Below are 23,317 nucleotides of genomic sequence, written 5' to 3' on the forward strand. Positions count from 1 at the left end.
CCTTCCAAGTGGTGATTATAGACTTGCACTGGCACACCTGTTTTTCTGCAGTGCTGGGACTGAACCTGGGCCTTCCTGCAGTGCAGACAACTGACTGCATTCCCAGCAACTCTTGCTCTTTAAAGGAAGCTCCTAGCTTCTACTCTGTTCAAGAAAACAACGACTGCTTAAGAGGCCCTTGATTTCCACTAACAAATGAAGTGTTTACTAATGCTAATATCTGGGTTTTTATCACAGTGGAAGATGCCTCTCTTGCAGTTACTTTAATTCCAACTTTGCCAGGAGGTTCATTCACAAAGAAGTAGCATTATTACATGAAGCATGATTAATAAAAGCTCAGAAAGAGAAATTGGGGTTCAGCATGTAGATCCGAAAAGCAAAACAGCCAGCCACTGGCTCTTATCTCGACCTCAGGCCGAAATGGTGATCCGGCCTCCAGGAATCTCAGAATGAGCCTGAGCCTGAGAGCTGTCTCCTCCCATTTTATAATCCTCTCTAGGGCAGGGATTAAAGGCATACACTGCTCAGTTTCTATGTCAACTAGTGTGGCTACTGGAATTAAAAGTGTGTGTCACCACTGTAAGACTAGGCAGTGGGTCAAGCTTTATTTATTAAAATACAAATGAAATGCTGCTACATTCCCTTTGTTAAGTAAACGGGCAAGGACTGAGACAGGCTCGCACTCTGTAACCCATGCTATATTGGATCTCTGGACCTCCAGCCTCTGCTTCCTAAGTGCTAGGATTACAAGGATGAACCACAAGACCTGCCTTGAGGCTGTCATTTTGATGCCAGTTTAGCTGATAAATAAATAAACAAACAAATAAATGTATAATAGGCCCTTGTGCAGTCATTAGGTGTTCTATTACATTTTCTATCCTTAGATAGAATGTTCAATGTCCAATGATGATTGGGGAAAGACAAACAACATGGATCATGGCAGGACCAGATTCTCCCTTTCCTTCACAGCATGCACTACCGCTGTCACTGGGCTCCATCTGATCTCCTGTCGATTCTAGAAGTGCCTCTGAGGCAAATCCACTCAATTCCTACACTGTTGAGGTAAAAGACCTGTAGGAATTCGAAGCTTGTTGGTCTGTGACAGAACTTGAACTGATAGCCACTCCTAAAGACCAAAGCCAATTTCTTTTTATTCCAAATTCTTTACTCAGGGCAAATGAGAAATTCAATCAGACAGGGAAAATTGATTTGAAAGTAAAGGAGTGGTTTGAGGTAAGGGCTTTGCCCCTTTCAAACAGCTTTGCTTCCTCTCTCTCTCTCTCTCTCTCTCTCTCTCTCTCTCTCTCTCTCTCTCTCTCTCTCTCTCATCTATTTACCTACCTAACAACCATCATCTATCTGTCTGTCTATCTACCTACCTACCTATTATCTGTCTGTCTGTCTGTCTGTCTATCTGCCCATTTGATTTGTGGTGTTTTGTTTTGGTCTGATGCTTACGCCTTTCGCCACCACGGGCAACTTCTTTGAGTTTTGATTCGGTTTGCTGGAGAACTAACTCTGAACTCATTCGCTGGATTCTCTGAGACTCTTCCTGGGTCGGTTTTTTTGTTTTGTTTTGTTTAGTTCGAGACAGGGTCTCTCTCTCTAGTCCTGACTGTCCACGAGCCTCGCTGCGTAGACCAGGCTGCTCCCCGGACTCACAGAGATTATCCAGTTTCTGCCTCCTGCGTGCTGGGATTAAAGGTGTGAGTAACCACGCCTGGCTTCTCTCCGCGGTGGCTCCGAAGTTTCTTCCAGCGACCTGCTGCTTACAGCTACTCAGCAAAGAAATCCAGGAAGCGTTTAGCTTGCGTCATTAGGATCGCCTGCTTTTTGGCCCGCCTCCCGACCCGTAGTCGCGCAAACTGCGCGCGAGTGATTCGCGCATAAAAGGCCGGCTCGGGGCGTCCGGCCGCCGGAGTCGCTTCCTGCTTGGGAAGAAGCTGTTGGCGGAGCCGCGAAGATGGCGTCGACCAGCCGGTGAGTTCGGCGGCCTCGGAACGAGTGGAACCGGGGGTCGCGGGGCCGAGGCTCTTCTGGAAGGACGGCTGCCGCAGGCGTCCCCTGCTCGCCCGAGTCGCCGCGGTCAAGCTTCGTCCCCGCGGCTCTGCGCCGCCCCGGCCTCCGTCTCTCTCCGGACCCCTCAGCTGTCTTTGTGTCACGTTCCTGTTTTCTGTGTGTTTCCCCCACGACGGCCCATCCAATGTGAGGGGCTGTGACGTCGCCTCCTTTCCAGACAGCTGGGGAAGCTACGTGCTAGGTCCCTGTGGATCTGTCAGCTAGGAAGTTGGGAAACGTCAGCGTTGGTAGCCTGGTGGAAACGGGTCGCCCCCCGAAGTGGAAAGAAAATGCACATACGGAGACTTGAATAATTCTCTCCTAAAGCCCCCCCCCCCCCCAGTATCATTGAGCACTCCGAAGGAGATGTTGTCTGCCAGAAATTAATTACATATGCTGCAAGTCATTTTTAATGTATTTTTAAAACGTAGTGTACTTAATATCTACAGGAAATGCGTGTTGGGTCCTCAGAGACAGCCTTTAATCTTGTGACTTGCAAAGTGCTTTGCAGACCCTAATTACATCTCTTGTAACCACTGTGAGGTAGATATTAGTATTCTGGCATATGTGTAAACTGAGTCATGCCAGTGTGTTGACCTTTTGAGTGCCCCAGCATGCATGCCTATTTCTGATCAGCATTCCATTGGTTTCTAGTTAATACAGAGTGTATTCAAAGTATCAAATTAAGTTCTGCACTTGCTGGCACATTTTTTCCTGAGGTGGTTACTTTGTGTGGAATTGATAAACGTCACCAGGGGAAGCCATTATTCACAGACGCGCACGCAGATCCTTTCTGGGAACATCGAACACTGTATTATAAAAAGCGAGAGGTTGACATGGGGAGGAGCAGTTTTAACTATTTGTGTGGAACTAAAGCCATTGACACTCTTGCTTACCGGTTCTAACTTATTTTTAAATTAGATTTAATTATGATTTAATCATTCCATCTGGGTGTGGTTTTGTCAGGTAAGACTTCCTTGTGGGGACCTGAAAGCAGCTTCTCCAAATTATCCAGTACTGAAATTTTCCCATGGCTGCGTGAAAGCTGAATGTGTGCATATGTAAGCACAGCTTGTCATCTTCTGGAACGGGAACTTCTGTGTTCTTGAAACACAAGTTGTAGTTAAATAGTACATATAGTAAACTCACTGGCTACAATTTTTAAACTTGTCATTTAAAAAATTCCTTGAAACTTATTTATTTATTTATTTATTTGTTTGTTTGTTTATTTATTTATGGCCAGGACCTGTGAAATGAAGAGTGCCTATCTTGCAGGATATTGTGCAAATTTAAGAGCTCTGATTGCTTTTCCAGAGACCCTGGGTTCAGTTTCCAGCACCCACACGACAGCTCACAAAATGTTCAGTTACCCCAGCTCCAGGGGATCCGGTGCCCTCTTACTCTGCTGGTACCAGGTCATGCACAGATTCACGGACATACATGCAGACAAAATACCTATACTTTAAATAATTCCATTGTCATTTAAAAACACTGTAAACTTTCCTATGTTTCCCTTTTTTAAGTGCTAGGGATTGAGCCCAGGACCTTAGGCAAGTACTCTCCCTCTAAGCTACATTCCCATTCCCTTTACCTACTTTTATTGTTTGTTTTTGTTTGTGTTTTTTCTTTTTCTTTTTTTTCCTCTTTTTTTTTTTTTTTTTTTTTGCATTTCGAGACTATAGTCTAAGCTGCTCTGGAACTCATTGTATAGTTATTATCCACTGAGTTCCAATCCCTTCCCAGCCCCTTTAATGTACTTTTAGTTCCTTTTTGAGATGCTCACTCTAGTCTAAGCTTCCCCAGAACTTACCATGTATCTTTGTATCATTATTAGTATGGCCTAAATATGGTAGCAGATCTAGCTCTGCTTTGGAATTCTGGGTTTACAGGTATTCTTCATCACAGCTGGCTTCATCTACTTGTTAACAGTGCTAAACTGGCTGGGCGGTGGTGGTGCACGCCTTGAATCTCAGCATCAGGGTGGCAGAGGCAGGCGATTATCTGTGAGTTCAAGGCCAGTCTGGTCTATAAGAGCAAGTTCCAGGACAGACTCCAAAGCTACAGAGAAACCCTATCTGAAAAAAAACAAAAACATACGAAATAAGTGCTAAACTGTGATAATCCGTAACATACTGTTATGGTAACTTCCTGCTTCATTTACTGAAAACTCCCCTTATTTTGCTAACATTTTCCTTTATATCGACAGCCTTTCAGTTTTTATGTACTATTATTTTTCATAATTTTTTAAAAAAATTTCCAGAATAAAGCAATTTTTGCCCTCTTCAATTTTCCTTATTAGAAAAGTCCAAGATATGTTCTAGTTGAGTAAATTTGGTGGTTATTATGTGCTTTTTTTTTAAAATAAGTTTTCTATGTGACTTCAAAGTTGGTAGTTAGTGAGCCAGAAAGATGGCTCAGTATTAAGAGCACTTGTTCTTGCAGAGGACCTGGCACCCAAATGGTACCTGCACTTCCAGGGAACCTGATGCCTTTTCTGACATCTGGGCACTAGACATGCATGCATGCACTTACATAATACATACATAAAACAAAAATTATATACCTTTAAAGTAAATAAATGAAAAACAATGTTAGTGGTTAAAACGTTCTGAGTTATAACAGCTAGCATGAGAAACTTGACCCTAAACCACAAATGTCTATTTACATGTTGTAAAGAGTCAATTTTGTGTTTTAAGTGTATGCTTGTGGTGACTGCGACAGAACCATTAGCTGTGTACATGTCAAGTGAGCTTTAGAAGAGGGCTCACACCTTCCAAAAACAATACTAAGGTTTTGACCAAGAATCTTTGTTTTTTAAAAGCATGTTTTATCAAGTCATTTAAGGTTAATCAATTTCCCCAAGCTGTTTTATTGTTCAAGATAAATAAAAAAGTTACTAATATCATGAACTGGGCTTTGTGGCACATCCCTGTGATCTCATTTCAGGAGGCTGAGGTAAGAGGCTCCTGGTTGATGCCAGCCTGGGCTGTATAGTGTGTTTGAGGCCAATAAGACTATAGAGCAACACCTGTCTTTTAAACAAATAAAAGGAAAATATTGTTACTAATGTCATAACTCTTAAGTAAATATGTTAGCTTTGTAGTCATTATTTTTCATTTGCAATGAGTTTCTTAGGCTAGCGTGCAGTATAATGGTCTTAGGGCACGCCTTACGTTGGTGTACACATTTGTATTAGTCAGTCCTGACTTCACCTTTTTGCTGGTTCACTTCTTCCAAATAGTGCCCCTTCGGCCTCACTCTTCCTCCTTCTCCTCCCTCAGGTTACTTCCTTCCTGCTTACAGTTCCCTGTTTTTCTTTCAGATCCTACATACATATGTAACATGTATGGGTATGTATAATATACATACATGAAAACTTGAATACAAATTCCACACATGAAAGAATCATGCTGTCCTTGTTTTTATTGTTCTGTTTTATTCACTTAGTCTAATGCTTTCCATTTCCATTTGTTTCCTAAGGCTTCATTTTTTAAGGCTGTGTATTGGTAACACATTATTTTTACCCTAAAGTTGATTCCACTTCATTACATTGTTACAGATGAACATGGGTATTTGAGTGTGTGTGTGATGTGTTTACTTAGAACCTTCAGGTATCTGCCTAGGAGTTGTATAGTCTATTACATAGTTCTATTTTTAAAAGTTTTATTAGTGTATTTATTTATTGGGGGGAGGGCCTGTGCCAAGGTGTGAGTCAGGACAGTTGGTGGGATTCTGCTTTCTCCTCTAACCACATCAGAGGACAACCTATGGAAGTTGGTTTATCCCTCCGCCATTTGGGTCCCAGTGGCTGAACTCAAGTCATCATGCCTGTCCATAAGCACGTCTACCCACTGAGCTATCTCACCAGCCCTATAGTTTGTCTTTTGAGAAAGCCCATTCTGATTTCCACAGCAACTGTAACAGTTTCTCTTCCCATCAGCAGCATGTGATGATTCTTCTTTTCCGCAGTTGCCATACTATTGCTGTCATTTAGTCTCTAGATAATTGCCATTCTGACTGGGATGAGATAAAAAGCAGTTTTAATTTCCTCAGTGGCTAAAGATACTGAATACATTTACAAATATTGGCCATTTGTGTTTCCTTTTCTTTTTTTTTTTCTTTTTTTGAGAACTGTCTTTCATTAGTCTACTAGTTGATTTTTGGTCCTTAATTTTTGGAGTGCAATATAGCTTCTTGATATTAATATACAGTGTTTCCTATGTCACTGGCAGAGGTTTTCCTACTCTGTGCACTGTGTTAGCTCTGCTGATTATTTTCTTTGCGGTGTAGATGCCGTTTAGTTTTTTCATGCAGTCACCCTTTCCATTCTTGGGATTATATCCTTTGCTGCTGGGATCCTTTAAGACAGTCCTGATGTGGGACTCCCCTCTGTACGCCGTGACTGTCATTGGGTAATAAAGGAACTGCTTTAGACCTATGGTGGGGAAAACTAAATGCAATGCTGGAAGAAAGGAGTTGGAGTCAGAGAAACCAAGGAGCCACTGCCGGAGACAGACATGCTGAAACTTTGCTGGTAGGCCACGACCTCGTGGTGATGCACAGATTAATGGAGATGGGTTAAATTAATATGTAAGAGTTAGCCAATAAGAAGCTAGAACTAATGGGCCAAGCATGATTTAAATAATACAGTTTCTGTGTGATTATTTCAGCTCTGGGTAGTGGGAGCCAACAAGCAGCTCTCTCCTCCTACACAGTCCTTGCTATACCTACAGCTTGAAGTACCTTTTACCTGTTTCCTCTAGTGCTTTCAAAGTGCCAGATCTCTTTTACTTTTATTTTTGTGTCTGGGTGTGTGCCTGGTGACCTTAGAGGCCAGAAGAAAGTATCAGACTCCTTGGAACTGGAGTTAATGGGTGGTTGTCAGTCACTGTGTGGGTGCTAGGAACTGAACCCAGGTCTTCTGAAAGAGCAGTAAGCACTCAACCTCTGAGCCATCTTTCCAGCCCCCAAGGTTAGATCTTACATGAAGGTCATTGGTCCATTTTGAATTGATTGGGTAGCATAATAGATAGAAATCTAGATTCTTCTGTGTATGGTTATCCAGTTTTTAATCCTCCCCTCCTCCTCCTCCTCTTCTTCTTCTTTTTTTTTTAACTTGTGAAAATACTTTTGTCTTTTGTCTGGGCTGATCTTGAAGTCCTGGACTCAAGGAATCCTACTTTAGCCTCAAGTGTTGGGACTATAGCACGTGTTAGTATGCCCAGCAAAGCTAAAATCCTCACTAGCTAAAATCATCAGACCTAAGACCAGCACAGCTACAACTGATTGTCTTGCATGCAATGTGTGTTGCCTTTACTGTGCTATGCTAAATCCATCATTATGGTGGCTGACAAGTAGAAAACACCATTATTCCCTAACAATAGAAATAAATAGCAAAGATCACAAATCAGATAATTATATATAAATGCTGCTGGCTATTGTGATTATAAGTTGTTATTATACTAATCAAGGATTTCAAAATCTTAGCAGCTTACCTATTACTAGAAGACAATAAAACTCAGACTTGTTTATTAGTTGGAAAATATAAAAATGTGTTGTTGTTTTTTCCATGTAGTTTGGATGCTCTCCCAAGAGTCACATGTCCGAATCATCCAGATGCAATTTTAGTAGAGGACTACAGAGCCGGCGATATGATCTGCCCTGAATGTGGCTTAGTTGTAGGTAAGTAGCTATTAAGGTTTTAATTTAAATCACAATCCACAGTACTTTGCTTTTGTACTGCTTCCAAAGTTTTAATGAGCCGGGCGGTGGTGGCGCACGCCTTTAATCCCAGCACTCGGGAGGCAGAGGCAGGCGGATCTCTGTGAGTTCGAGACCAGCCTGGTCTACAAGAGCTAGTTCCAGGACAGGCTCCAAAGCCACAGAGAAACCCTGTCTCGAAAAACCAAAAAAAAAAAAAAAAAAAAAAAAAAAAAAAAAAAAAAGTTTTAATGAATACATTTTAACAACTCTCACCCCACACAAGCAAGTCACAGTTACAATAAAGTAAAAAGAGAAATAGAAATGTGCATAGTCTGCAGACTTGCCATGTACCATTGCACATATGTAACTACTACATGTTTTGTAATATAGGTAGAAATGTATAGGCGTATTAAAGAGTGCTCAAAAGCTCGTAATGGACTATAACAGAGGTTTATTTATTTGGGAATAAAGTTCACAATAAGGGTAAAGATCTGCTGTCTTCTGTGTGCTCTGGAAGCTGGGAACCGAATTCAGCAGAAAAGAGCTGAGCACGCTTTACAACTGAGCTTATATAGTACCTCAGACCATGCCCAAAATGGGCTGGTATCTAAAAGGCTATTGGTTGAAGGAGTTCCCACAATAGAAATTTACCAAAAAGAAAGGAAAAGGCTCACTGGGCAGTGGTGGCTCATGCTTTTAATGCCAGTACTCTGGAGGCAGAAGCAGGTGTAATTCTGTGAGTTCAAGGCTAGCCTGGTCTACAAGAGCTAGTTCCAGGACAGGTCCCAAAGCTATAGAGAAAAACCAAAAACAAACCTGTCTCGAAAATCAAAAAAAATAAAAATTCCAGCACTCAGGAGGCTTGCGGATCTTAAGGCCAATCTAGTCTGCGACTACACAGAGAAAACCTGCCTCAGAACAAAAAGAAAAATGAAAAGGCCACAGTATTTGCATCCTTAGCTTTAAATAGTTAATGGAAGGTGTGTGAGAGAGAGAGGAGATGGAGTGATACTCAAATAACTAATAAATATCTAACTTTTGTGTCACTTGTATGCTACTAAAATAAATATGGTAGATTTCATAGTAATAATATTGAGCCTCATCTAGTGGCTTATAGTTAAATAAGGTATGTTAAGATTGCATATGGTGGGCTGGAGAGATGGCTCAGAGGTTAAGAGCACTGACTGTTCTTCCAGAGGACCTGAGTTCAATTCCCAGCAACCACATGGTGGCTTACAACTTTCTGTAATGAGATCTGGCGCCCTCATCTGACCTGCAGGCATACATGGAGGCGGATTGTTGTGTACATAATAAATAAATAAAATCTTTAAAAAAATATTGCATATGGTGTCAGGATATAGAATATCTAGCTTAAAGTGTTATTGTTCAAATATGTCACATCTTAAAATTTTACTTTTAGGGCTGAGAATATAGCCAGTGGTAACATGCTTACCCAGCACTGGGAGAACCTCTTTGTTCAATTCCCATTACTACAAAAAGAAAAATGAATACAGTTTCAGTTTTATGCCTATTTGCTCACTAATCTAGATACACAGAAGAATGAGGATTCTGTTTAGCAGTAGCGAGAGCAGAAGTGGTAGTGGTTTGTTTTGTCTTGAGTATGGCCAATGAAGCACAGGCCTTACATGTTAAGGAAGCACTCTTTCTCTGATCTCTACTCCCCACCTTTGAGCAATTTGAGTCACTTTTGAATAAAATTGCTATTAGACTTGGAAACTGTGACAAATGCTTGCTTCTTACCTACACTGGGAAGGTTTTGTTTGTTGTTACCACTAAGTATTCAAGACTTTTTTACCCCCTTGATTAGCTTACAGTGGGAATTTTAAAGCATATAGAATTACTAATAGAGACTGAGATCCATTGCTTCTGGTGCCAGCATACTGCTAACACATGTTCTTAATATGGCTTTCATGGCTTTTATACTTTCAAGTGGTTGAGGAAAAATTGAAATAATAATGATTTTGGGTATAAGAGAATATTACCATATTTAGGTTTCGTAATGCATAAAGTTTTATTGGAACATGCCCATATTCAGTTGTTTCACCACTTAGTAATTGCAGCAGAAACCACAGGCGTGCTCTTGCTGCTTGTCTCTGTCACTCAGTTGTACTGTAAACTTCAGTTGTGGAGATCGAACTCAACGGTACTGTAAGTGGCATGCAAGTTGCCGTATTGCAACATTTTATAGTGTTTATTACTATCTTGTACTCATGTCCAAACAAATCTGTGGCCCATTAAGCTGGAGTGAAGTCATTAGCTTGTTGATTAGATAGCAGTGCCATTGTTTGTTATGCAGAGATGCTGCACACGTGGAATGACTCTTCAGAATACCCCCAGGAAGACAGTGGTCAGAAAAAATGTGGGCTGTTTAATAACACCAGAATTTCTTAATAAAAACAGAATAAACTAGGTTTGTAGTTATCGGAGAGTAGTCATGTTTTCTTCATATACTTGATTTAGAAAGGAACTATCGCCAGGTGATGGTGGCACATGCCTCACGCCTTTAATCCCAGCACTCAGGAGGCAGAGACAGGTGGATCTCTGTGAGTTGGAGGTCCGCCTGGTCTACAGAGCGAATTCTAGGACAGGCTCCAAAGCTACAGAGAAACCCTGTCTTGAAAAACAAGACAAACAAAAAACAAATAAAAAGAGACTTACCAGGAATGCAAGTATTTTTTTGAAGGAAACCAAAGACTGTGTCTAGACCAGAGTGCATGGGATTGGTCAGTGAAATCTTAAGAACCACTCAGATTGGGAGATTGTAGAAATCCATTCCACTTTGGCACAAGAACCAGCCATGTAACTAACTGTTCAGTGTATAATAGTGGTTTGTTTGACTTTCACATGAGCTGTAGAATATATTGAAAAGCTGTGATTTGCCATTCACTGTTTTACCACTGATTTGTGTGTTGTGATGTGCATGTGTGTACATGAGCTTGTTAGCTGATTTGTGTGTTGTGATGTGCATGTGTGTACATGAGCTTGTTAGCTGGTTTGTGGGTTGTGATGTGCATGTGTGTACATGAGCTTGTTAGCTGGTTTGTGGGTTGTGATGTGCATGTGTGTACATGAGCTTGTTAGCTGGCAGAGGTCAAGGATGTCTTCTATCATTTTCCACCCTATTTGTTTAAGACAGGGTCTCTCAATGAACCTAGAGCTTGCTGCCCTTTAGTGAGGCTTGCTGACAAATGAGCTCAGAGACTTCTTTGTCTCCACCCACACCCCTTGCACCTGGTTAACAAATGTGTGGTCGTGCTTACTTTCTTTTACCCACTGAGCCATCTCTCTGTAACCCTCTCTGGTCTGTCACTCAGAGATCTGTCTGCCTCAATCTCCTTGTTGGGATTAGAAGAGTGCATTACCACACCTCACCCTTTGGTGCTTCTTGAGGTGTGTTGTGACTAAGCAGGCCAGTGAGGTAGAGCTTCCTTCCTTCCACAAAACTGCTGAGTCCCTGCCCCCAACTAGATCCTAATAATGTGACAGTGTCACTGTTGGTTCAGCAGTAGATAGCAGTACAATATTTAGGGTATTTATCAGTTTGTTCCTAAATTTGACCTTGTACATTACATTGCTTGTATATTGATTTATAATCAGCAAAATATTAGGTTTGTAGCTGCATTCGTAGCTATTAGAAAATAATTTTGGGGCTAGGGAATGTAGCTGAATGGGAGCATAAATGCCTATCCTGTTGGGTTAAACGTTATTTCAACATCGACACTGCTGAGAAAAGAAAATCAGTATCATGCCTTATGAATTAGGATTTCCCATTACTATTGCTTAAAATTAGCAGTTCCACTTCCAGTTTAATATGTCATGTTCACCACTTAAATTTAAATTCATCTTTTTAAAAACAACATAAGGAAAATAGATCTGAAAAATAGTCATTTTGACCTTTTCTTCCAAAATTTAGTCATTGATAAGTCAAAAGGTAGGTGCTATAGTGATGACTGTTTTGAACTAGCAAGAATGATTTTTTTTTTTTGATGTTACTTTCATTTGTTTCTCAACGAATAGATACAGTTTATTTCCTTAGAGTGTGATGATGCTCTTTAGATGCCACTCTTTGGTCTGGCTTATACACTGAAGTTCAGTGACGTGTGCTGGGCATGACTTCCTCTTTATATGGACTTAGAGTAAAAGCCTGTAAGGCTGTGTCACAGAGATGAAGGTGGTCTCAGTGGAGGTTTCTGTCTGTCAGTGCTTCTAGCACTGTTGTCACGAAGAGCTCCCATCTGCTTAAGTTTACAGAGTCAGTGTGTAGTTTAAGAGGAGAAAAATGGCATTTGTTTCTGTTTCTAGGATACTTGAGGGTATGTGTGTGTGCTTGTTAACTGGTATGGTAGGCTTCTCACTATAAAGGTTGATTACACAAAGGCTTCCTCTGTCAGTGACTGTACTGTCTACACATTGGGCTTTCTTGTATCACTCTCCCCTTGAAGTGATTCTGACTTGCAGTTTTCTTCCAGGAAACTTTTCTAATACTGTCTCATTTGAATTTTAAGCAGGAATCATATATTCAGACATTTTTCTGAATAATTTTTTATTTCATGCTGTGCTCTTTGAGTTTTGATTCTTCCCCCCACCCCCCAAGATAGGGTTTCTTTGTTTACAGTCCTAGCTGTCCTGAAACTAGCTCTTGTAGACCAGGCCGGCCTCGAATTCACAGAGATCCACATGCCTCTGCCTCCTGAGTGCTGAGATTAAAGTTGTGTGCCACCACCGCCCAGCGGAAATTTGATTCTTATAAATGCTATTTTGAGCAGTTATGTCTAAAAGGGAATGGTTCTTATTATAAACCAGATTTCTTGAGTGAGTCATTTAGATCATTCCACATATTTGGAAAACTTTACTTCATTGTTCATTGCTGGGCTTTCTGTTTATACTATGTACTAGGCCACCTTGTAATTATTATTTTTAAAGTCCATTTTGTCTTTTTAAAAACAGTATAAAGCAATCTCTATAAGGTACTTCTATGCCAAAGGAAAATGTTATGAAATGAAGTATTTTAGCTTGCTGGTGCTTTATCTCTAAATATGCAGGTAGAATTACAGCATGTGGACACACCTGTATGCATTTCCACCTGTACGGTTTTCTTGATATATTCATTTTGTCCCTTGAAAACATAACGTTAGCTGGGCCTAGTGGAACAGTAATTCCAGCTACTAGGAATTATAGACAGAATTCCAATTAAATACCTGCCTAGGCTAGAATGAGTCACTGGCTGGCCTGTACAATTTCCTGAGACCCTGCTTCAAATAAAAGCAAAGATAGGGCTGACAGTGAAGTTCAGAGAACACTTGACTAGCATGCTCAAGGCTTTAAGTGCTTGAAAAAAACTTTATGTGCTTCATGTATATACAGCTACATATAAGTTAATGACATTTGATCTGTTTAACTTCTCAAATTTGGTAACTGCTTTGAAGACCACAGTAATTTATGTTTGTGTGTGTTTTTGTTTTTGTCTTGCTGACTGGGAAAGTTGGCCTCATTGACTGTTTCTGAAAACACAAGTGCATGGGAGCCACACAATGTCGTTTTCACTTAACCTTGTCCTTCCTTGGAGTCACAGTCAGGCTGGCATGTTAAAATGCCTTCTAATGTTGGTCTTTGCTCCTTTCTCCCTGCTTTTTCTCAGTACATATGGAGATGGCAGGTGAGGATACTAACTGTCATGTTAAAATCTAAGGGTCAGATGAATGCCTCTGTCATCACCCCCACCCCCTCCCCCGAAATGGAGAGTGAGAACATCTGCCAGTGTTTAGACATTGAGAACTTACAGCCACTTTCAAGAACTTTACATGCTTATACAAGTGCATTAACTCATTTAACCTTACAGTTTTTAAAATGTGAAGTTATTAGGGAAATCTGAAGAAATAAGGCATAGAAATGAAATAAAATGGTGTCATAAAGATGGCTCAACAGATTAGTGCTTCCCACCAAGCCTGTCATACTAAGTCATCTGTCTGAACCCAGATGGCGGAAGGAGAGGATTATCCTCTGACCTCTACACATGTATAGTGTATGTGCCCTCCAACACACAAAATAAGTAAATGCAATTAAAACTTAAAATTTTTATTTTAAATTTGCATATGTCTGCGTCTGTGTGTGGATATGTGCACAGGAATAAAGTTCCCATGGAGAGAGAGCATGGATCCTCTGGAGCTGGTTTCAGGTGGTTGGGAGCCACCTGATGTGGGTGCTGAGAACCAGGTTTGGGTCCTCTGGTGAAATGGCATGTGCTCTCAACTACTGAGCTACCTCCTCAGACTTTCATTTAAATTTTTTTAATTAAATAACTTTTCCAAAGCTAAGCAGCAACTTGGTTTCAACATCTGTAATTATATTTGTTGACTGTCCATACTGAAACGCATTGTAATTGCTGGCAAAGATGAACAAGGTACAGTTCATTGAAAGAGTTCAGTGGAATTGGTCGGAAGCTGATACACATTTCACTTGTAGCTGTGGGATCTTTGGCCAAATAACATGAGTTGTGAGGAACAGTGAAAGTGGTACCTGTGTTTATGTAGCTCTTGGGATTAGTTGGTAATATTTACAGTGGACACACTGACCAACATGTATTTTAATATTCAGTGTTATCTCTGTCTACTTTAAAGATATTTCCAGACATTGAGCTCCTCCTACTAAAGTAGTGACCAGGTGTTTTGATATCACACACCCAATCATAACCTCTTTGCTTGAAAAGTGTGCTTGCTGCCTTTTAAAATTTTATTTCTGAGTCACCCCTCTCTCTCTCTGTCTCTCTCTGTCTCTCTCTTGAGATAAGGTCTCACTGTGTAGTCCTGGTTGGTCTGGAATTCATGGGGGTCAGATATCTATCTGCCTCTATCATCTGAGTCCTGAGATAAGAGGCTTGCTCCACTGTACCTGGCTTCATTGTTTTTCTTTGTATCACATAAGAATAGTTTTATTATTTTGCTTTGGTCATTGAGGTAAGGTCTTGTTATGTATATGTAGTCAGTATAGCCTTGATTTTTCTCTATTATGCCTCAGCCTCCCAAATACTAGGATTATAGGCACATACTACCACATCAGCTTTTTCTTTGTGTTATTTTTAACCAAATTTTTCTTCTAAGAGTTGGGATATGAATAATGATAGCATACTATTTACATAGTTTATTATTACTGGACTAGCAGAGCAGACATGTAAGACTAAGCTGGAGCCCAGGTGGCCATGTTGAGATGCTAGCGATTAGCCAGCATGGGGATGTCAGTTCTGTTCCTGGCTAAGTAAGTAACTGTGTGCTTACCTTCTTAGGGGACCGGGTTATCGATGTGGGATCTGAATGGAGAACTTTTAGCAATGATAAAGCAACAAAAGACCCTTCTCGAGTTGGAGATTCTCAGAATCCTCTTTTGAGTGATGGAGATTTGTCCACCATGATTGGCAAGGTAATAATTCCACTTAATAAAAAATGCCAAGGGGGGTGGATGAGATAAAGATCTGGAAAGTTAGGATTTTTTGCAAAAGTATCAATCATTAACCCAAAGGAGACTCTTGACTTGGGGATAAGATTTGCCAGTGTTAGCACTGTGGAACTCTACTGATCTGGGTTTTTTTCTCATCATGGAGGGAAGAACATGGAATCAGTATAATAATCTTGGGCTGGGATTAAGAGCTACTCTTCTGGAAGATGTGGATTTAATTCCCAGGATCCACACTGTGACTCACAAACTGTTGACTCAGTTTCAGAATATCCTTCTGGCCTCTATTGGCAATAGTCAGGCACTGGTGCACAGGCACACATGCAGGCAAATTACCCATAAACATACAATTACAAAAACAGTATTATATTTTTTATAGTTGTTGTGTAAGCCTTTTTCTGGCGAGATGCAACATGAATATCTGTTTCCCTAAGATTTGGAATCAGTGTCGGACCCAGCATAGGTATGAACTCTATAAATTCAATTGAACTTTCACTTTCTGTTTTCTGTGTTCTGGAACAATTGTTTAGATTTACTTTAGTGTCTGTGAACAAACTTCTTTAAAGCATCTTCACCTGGAAGTTTCCGTTTGAGGCACAGGCTCCATTGGATACACGTAGTCAGATTGTATAAATTTCATTTTCATAGAAATTGTCTGTTCAAAATTTCCAAAAATGTTTAGCAAGGTTAACTCTTTGTCTTATAGGGTACAGGAGCTGCAAGTTTTGATGAGTTTGGCAATTCTAAGTATCAGAATCGGAGAACAATGAGTAGCTCTGATAGAGCAATGATGAATGCCTTCAAAGAAATCACAACCATGGCAGACAGAATCAACCTCCCTCGAAATATAGTTGTAAGTTCTTGTCCATGTGCTTTAAGCCATTCTGACATTTACTCTGCATAATTTAATGAACACATAAAATTTTGATATTGTAAGTAATTAAATGGCCTATATTTAATTAAACTTAGTTTCTTTGCTTTGAAGGATCGAACAAATAATTTATTCAAGCAAGTATATGAGCAGAAGAGCCTGAAGGGAAGAGCTAATGATGCGATAGCTTCTGCTTGTCTGTACATTGCCTGTAGACAAGAAGGAGTTCCGAGGACATTTAAAGGTAAAGCTTCAACTGCTCTAAGTAGAGTCACTTAACAGATAGTGCTTGTCTTCAGCATAGCATGCAGTAATCCATGTACATGGCTGTGATATTTTGAAATAAAATGGCCCCCAAAGGAAGTGAAACTGTTAGGAGATGTGAGTGTGTTCTTTTTGGAGGAAGTGTGTCTTTATGGAGGCAGGCTTTGAGGTCTCATATATGTTCAAGATACACTCAGTGTCTCATTTCCTGTTGCCTTCTGATTAAGATGTAGCCTGCACCATGACAGTCTACATGCCACCATGTTGCACCATAATGATAATAAACTAAACTTTTGAAATGTAAGCTGCCACCCCAATTAAATGGTTTTCTTTGTAAGACTTGCCTTGGGCATGGTGTCTCTTCACAGCAGTAGGAACCTTTAAACAACGACATTTGCCAGTGGATCTTTATTTTGTTCTTTGACAGAAAAGACAGTCTTCTTTGCAAGCTGCTTTCGCAGGTGACACCATTTTAATAGCTACTGTAAGTCCACTGTCCACCTGACTCTGCTTTGTGGCCTGACATGCTACAGAGGCTTTACACTGGAGTGACATCTGTAACTGGTGATGAAAACAACTACTAGCTAGCTTCTGATGTGTGTCAAGTCTTGGAAGAAAGGTCTCAGTGTAATTTTTTTTTCTTTTTGAGGCCTAGTGATAACAGTTTTGTGCAAGGCAAAGACGTTGAGATCATTGATCACTACTGGGTTTTGTCAAGCTTGTGTTTACTTAGGAGTACAGGACAGCCTACTCCCACTGTTTTACTATGATACATAACTGACTTTCATTGCCCAGGTCCAGGTTGGACACTACATTCACCATATATTCAATGAGTATCTTTCAAGTTTTCCTGTGTCAAAGTGAAGAGTCAAGACTATATCACACATCCTTTGACTGTAACTCAAGCGGTGACTAACATTTTAGCTTATTTAGAGATAGCATGTAGATAAAGAGTATACATGCACTTGGCATTCTTCAGCTTGAGTACTTTCATTCTCCTTAGAACATTCCTTACAAAGATTAACATATAAATATTAATCTTTATATTAATACAAATTATATTAATAAAATACTAATCTTTTGAGAGGTTTTTGATTACTTAGAGAAACTTTTTTTTTTTTTAAAGATTTTTTTTTTTAACATTTATTTATTTATTATGATACAATATTCTGTCTGTATGCTTGAAGGCCAGAAGAGGGCACCAGACCTCATTACAGATGGTTGTAAGCCACAATGTGGTTGCTGGGAATTGAACTCAGGACCTTTTGGAAGAACAGGCAATGCTCTTAACCGCTGAGCCATCTCTCCAGCCCGAAACTGTTTCTTAATAAATTGAAATAGAAAAAATTTTTATTTTGAAAGAATACAGCCTTAAATTATGATAAAAATATAAACTGAGAATTTATTTTTAAATAAATAAGGTCCATGGGAAATATTGCTGAGAGGATTAGGGTCTCATCTTTAAGTCATGATTTAATTTTTAACAACTAGAATATTTTATTTTTGTAAAAAATGATAAATTACAAAATGAACTTTGTAACTTCTGCATTTTTTCAATTTTATTTCTCTTTTAGAAATATGTGCCGTATCTCGAATTTCTAAAAAAGAAATTGGCCGCTGTTTTAAACTGATTTTGAAAGCTTTGGAAACCAGTGTGGATCTGATCACAACTGGGGACTTCATGTCCAGATTCTGCTCGAACCTTTGCCTCCCCAAGCAAGTACAGATGGCAGCTACACATATAGCCCGCAAGGCTGTGGAGCTGGACTTGGTTCCTGGCAGGAGCCCCATCTCTGTGGCGGCGGCAGCTATTTACATGGCTTCCCAGGCATCAGCTGAGAAGAGGACACAGAAAGGTAGGATCTTTATTAGGAAGTGTGCCGGAGAGATGGCAAGGCTGGGAGTTGACGGTTAAGAAGGCTAATGATTCAGAACCCCTCAGAAACATTATCACAGAAGGAAGTAGGTTGAAATATAGTTCTGTTCATTGAGAGTATCTGCTGAGTGTGCCCGAGGGCCTGGCCCAGCACCTCAAAACAAAACAGACATAAAACACCTTTAGAAAATATAGAATTTTGCTTTTAAGTGATTAGAGGCATAGTATACAAGTCTCCTTTTCCTGTTTGAATTTAATTTTAATTTATATCTTTTATGGGAGGTTTATTTATTGGAGCATGAGCAGCTTACTAGCGGTTATATATCACTGAAGAAAATGTTACTAATAGTTGTCAGTGGTCCTTCGGGGAGGGATTGTACATTATAGCCCTTCACCGTTTGGTTTTTTTGTTTGTTTTGAGGCAAGGTCTCATGTATCCCCCACTGGCCTCAAACCTGCTGTGTAGCTGAGGATGATCTTTATGCCATCCTAGAGATAAACCTAGCTTTGCACATGAAAAGTATATATTGTCTCAACCTTGCAACAATACCTGGCAAAAGCAACACAGTACCTGTCACTCATAGTGCCATTCTCTGGGTTGCTTTGCATATATTATGTCTTTTAGTATTACTAAGATACCTTTAAAGAGGCCTGCCAATATCACTATTCATATTGACTTTATCTCTTGTCATGCCTATTAAAATGGATTTTCATTATCAGTTTTAAAAAGTGAAATTGAGAGTTTTTTGTTTTGCCCTTTGGTAGTAAGAGCAGATCAACTGAATGTCTTGTTTTTTTGTCCTTTAGAAATTGGAGATATTGCTGGTGTTGCTGATGTTACAATCAGACAGTCCTACAGACTGATCTACCCTCGGGCTCCAGATCTCTTCCCTTCAGACTTCAAGTTTGACACCCCAGTGGACAAATTACCTCAGCTATAAGTTGAAGCAACTAAGTGTCATACTCTCATGTACATGGAACTTTATACATAGCATACATTGTGCTGGTTGAGCCTTTAATGAGGAAAAAGATGGTACGCATTCCAGAGCTAAATATTATTACTTAGCATTCTGTATGTATATATTAGTGCAACATATTTAATGATTTAAATTTCTTACTGAATCTGCTTTCTTTTTTAGTGATTAGGAAACAGTATTTTCGAAGATATTAAACTATGTAATTCTCAAATAAAACATTTTTTAAAACTAAAGTTTTTGTTATAAAATTTATAATTATAAATTCTGTATATTATTACAGGTAAAAGAGCTGAGAAAGCTTTGTTTCCCACCATTTTTATATTTATGTTCTTAATTTTAAGTCAGAAATAGCAAAAGCGTGAGAACCATTGTTAACATCTACAACACATTTTGTAGTCTGAGTATCCAAACCACAGGCACACATAAGAGGTTGTATGAGAAGTGATATGCTAGGTCTTGAAAAGCATCAGTCTGGAAGCTTGTTCTCGATGAGCTTGTGAGCATAAAGGATGATGAAATAAAGGCAGACCAACTGATTAAATTTGAAATGTTAATAAATCATTTTACAGAACCCACTTGTCTAAGGTTCTTATATTTATTGGGATATGCCAAGGGTACTCTACTTTGTATGGCAATTACTGGATCCTAGGAGTGTTTAGGAATTGTTTTAGTTTATACCATTTATAATCTAAATATTTTACATGTCAGTGTTGAAGGTATCTTAACCTAGGCACTAGAAGAGAAAACTAAAAATTTTGCCATTTATTTAGTTTGGATGGGTAACTTGACTCTGTTAGACATCACTAATATAGACTGCTGGTCCTCACTCTATAGTCATTAGCTCTGGGGGTACATTCAGATCTTGGTCAATAGAGGACTTTGACCCCTGTCATTCTACTGCTCTTGGAAGGAGGATGGGCATAGGAACATGACCATTATTTTTTCCTTAGGTGAAACATGAGTGCTTGCTTGCATTACATGGTATTGCACAAAGCTAGGTAGAAACAGATGCTTGGAGACTGCAGTCCAAGTGTAAGACAGCACACCTGGTGAAGTTTATCCTCTACATAGTGTTGACAGATGTTTCTGTCCTGCTGCGTCCTGCAGCCGTTTAGTCCCAAAGAAACACACAGAGGCCTACATTAATTATAAACTGGTTGGCCTATTAGCTTAGTCTTATTAACTCTTACATCTTACATTAACCCATAATTCTTATCTGTGTTAGCCACATGGCTTGGTACCTTTTTTATCAGTAAGGCATTCTCATCTTGCTTCCTCAGTGTCAGAGTGATGCAGATTGAGCCTTTCCTCTTCCCAGAATTCTAGTCTGGTCGCCCTGCCTATACTTCTTGCCTGGCTACTGGCCAATCAGCATTTTATTAAACCAATACAAGTGACAAATCTTTACAGGGTACAAGACCATTGTCCCAGAGCAACATAGCTCAAGCCTAAACATGGAAGGAGTCTCTCTTCCATGTTTCCCTCATGGGTGCCATTCTTGACTCTCAGTATGTCACATCTCATGTAGAAGGAGGACAACAGTACACTTGTATGTTCCCTGGGCTTTAGTGAGGAACAGATAGCTCCTAGTTCAGAGTGACTACAATCTGCCACCACAACTATGTCTCAGAAGTGTAGCTTTAGCGATTACTATAGTTCAATCCTCAGGAAAGCTGGAAAATAGAACCCCCATAAGTTGTCTAGATTTAGATCATTGTTTCCTTAAGCTATCTTGCAAGTTGGTAATTATTGAGCTTAGCACAGGCTACTTTCCATGCAAATCCATTCTGTGCATGTTAGCATGTGATGCCTTAAAACACTGAGGTCACCTGAAGTCACTCACTGGAAACTACCTTGGTTGATAGTCTTTTATTACTGAATTCAGGTCTTAGTTGTCAGTTTCATACTCTTTCAGTCTGTTGTTCCAGGGAATTCTCCACACCAATTCGAAGTCTTTGTTCCACCTGGCTAAGACTGCACTCAGGTATTAGGGAGCCAATTGAAGCCCGAAGTGACCACAGCAAGAGGTTTTGAAGGCAGAAGCCATGTTCTTGGCACCTCGCTCGGCAGCTGCAGTGGTGAGGAGGCAGATTAGAGTATGCAAGCAATTTGATAGAAGCTAAGGGCTTAACTGCACAAGCAGGCAGTTTAATAGAAATTAAATTCACAAGGGTATCTTGGCCTTGGGTTCCTAGAATAGTTTGGCAATTTTACATGGGATTCTCCATCAAGTTCATCAAATTCTAGTTAAACCTGAAACAGTATGAGCAACAATACAAGATGGAGGATCCTTTGCACTATCTTCCCTGTCACACAGGTCCTCTCTCCCACTTATGTCTCTAGACCTACATTCACTTAGTAGCTGAGATGGGACTGAGGTCTCTTGATAGAAACTGTTCTTTCCATGAAACCAGACCAGAGAATGATTTTACAAGAAGTTTGTCTCTGTACTGAGATAAGCTGTATTGTTCAAGTAGAATTCTATTAAAGAGTATTTAGAAGCAAAACGTACATATAGCTTCTTACAAAAAAGCTTTTAAGAGTGAATTCTAGCCAGGTGGTGGTGGCACATGCCTTTAATTCCAGCACTATGGAGGTAGAGGCAGGTGGATCTCTTGAGTTGAAGGCCAGCCTAGTTTACACAGTGCATTCCAGTACAGCCAGGGCTACACAGAGAAACCCTATCTTGAAGAGAAAAAGAGAGGAGTAAATTCTTTTGGGGGAGTGGAGAAAAGGGTAGAACCCACTTGAAAACTGGGTGTGTGTGAGGGCCCAACTGGAACTCCCAAGAACAAGTTGGCTAGGCAGAGTAGCAGAAACATAAGCTCTGGGTTGTCAAGAGACTGTGCCTCAATATATAAGGTAGAAAGCGGTCAAGAGTCACCTGAGGTCAACCTTGAGTCTCTACATACATGTCCACGTGTGCCTGCACACACGGAAACACAAATGTGTATGTGCATACCACAGACATGCAAATAAAATAACTTTTGAATCTGCCTGGTGACAAGGAGTTAACTAGAAATTGCCCTTTAGCTATTCTTCCAAACTAAAAATTCCTGCACCACTGTTACTATCTCTTGATAGTAAGCCTTTGTGTTCACTGCAGTGAATGTATTCTACCCATGACTGTCTTTGGGTCCTGAGGTAATTTTCTACCACAGGTGTGAGATTTACTTTAATTATTTAGATGAACAGTTGAAAGGGTCAGCCTAGGACCCATCTGCTCCTTATCCAGGCAAAAAGCTTCTATGCCCCATGCTAATATTTCCAAATGTCAGTGTCCCTGACTTTTTGTGATGCTGGATTTTCATCTCATCTAACAATGGTTGAGCTACTCAGACTCCCTGAGTCCCTCAAGACATCTTATGCTCTCCCCATCCCAGATACTCACACAGATGCCTCGGTATCAGGACTGCATGGTATCACAATAAAGACATTCTCAGATGATCTCCAGATCAGAGCAACCCTGGTGTTTTTCACATACTTCCCTTATTACCTTTCATGGTCTGAGGTGGGGGAGCAGTGGCCTTTAGCTTCAAAAGGCCTTTGAGAGAAAATCAAAGTACAATTTTGAGAGGAAAAGAACTTTCTTCCTACATACCAATCACTTTGACACAAGTTTGTGTGCATGTATATGTCTGCAGGTTATGTGTGGAGTGCATGTGAGTGTGTGTGTGTGTGTGTGTAGGCTATGTGTGAGGGAGTTTTCTTATAAACCAAGTAATACCTAAACAGACATTACTTAGGAATAATTTCCAACACCACTTAACTAGAGGTAGTGTCTGATTCCAACAGGTTCAAAACTGAGCCCCACTTTAGATGTAAATTGCAGACAGTAGTTTGCTATCCCTGTCAGCTGACTGATAATTGAAGCTCTCTCACTTTAATTTCATTAATTTGCTACAGCAGGGTCCAAGGAAATAGGTTTACCAGCTTGCTCCTTATAATAAAAGGACACAAGTCAACAGCCTGATGGCCAAGGCTGTGCCACAGGCAGAACTCTGGCTCTTCCTTGGGCACTCCCTCCTCCAGGAACCATCACACAGCCAGCGATTAGGAAGCTCTTAACTGCTCTTTGAGCTGCGTGTATATAATCTGGCA

General features: G+C 40.1%; 1 protein-coding gene across 1 annotated transcript; it reads left to right on the plus strand.

Moving 5' to 3' along the window:
• Positions 1 to 1,833: 1,833 nt before the first annotated feature.
• Positions 1,834 to 19,787, plus strand: Gtf2b (general transcription factor IIB). Its single transcript, XM_038311305.1, has 7 exons — positions 1,834 to 1,980; positions 7,634 to 7,740; positions 15,062 to 15,195; positions 15,935 to 16,081; positions 16,214 to 16,343; positions 17,938 to 18,219; positions 19,047 to 19,787. The coding sequence occupies exons 1-7, from the start codon at positions 1,964 to 1,966 to the stop codon at positions 19,178 to 19,180; spliced, it is 951 nt and encodes a 316-aa protein (XP_038167233.1). The 5' UTR covers positions 1,834 to 1,963; the 3' UTR covers positions 19,181 to 19,787.
• Positions 19,788 to 23,317: the final 3,530 nt, after the last annotated feature.

This window comes from Arvicola amphibius, chromosome 14 (genome assembly GCF_903992535.2).
Source record: "Arvicola amphibius chromosome 14, mArvAmp1.2, whole genome shotgun sequence".
Lineage (NCBI taxonomy): Eukaryota > Metazoa > Chordata > Mammalia > Rodentia > Cricetidae > Arvicola > Arvicola amphibius.

Coding starts and splice junctions, on each gene's coding strand:
- Gtf2b (XM_038311305.1), top strand. Junction 15,196..15,934: donor TGTCCACCATGATTGGCAAG/GTAATAATTCCA, acceptor TTTGTCTTATAG/GGTACAGGAGCTGCAAGTTT. Junction 16,082..16,213: donor ACCTCCCTCGAAATATAGTT/GTAAGTTCTTGT, acceptor TTTGCTTTGAAG/GATCGAACAAATAATTTATT.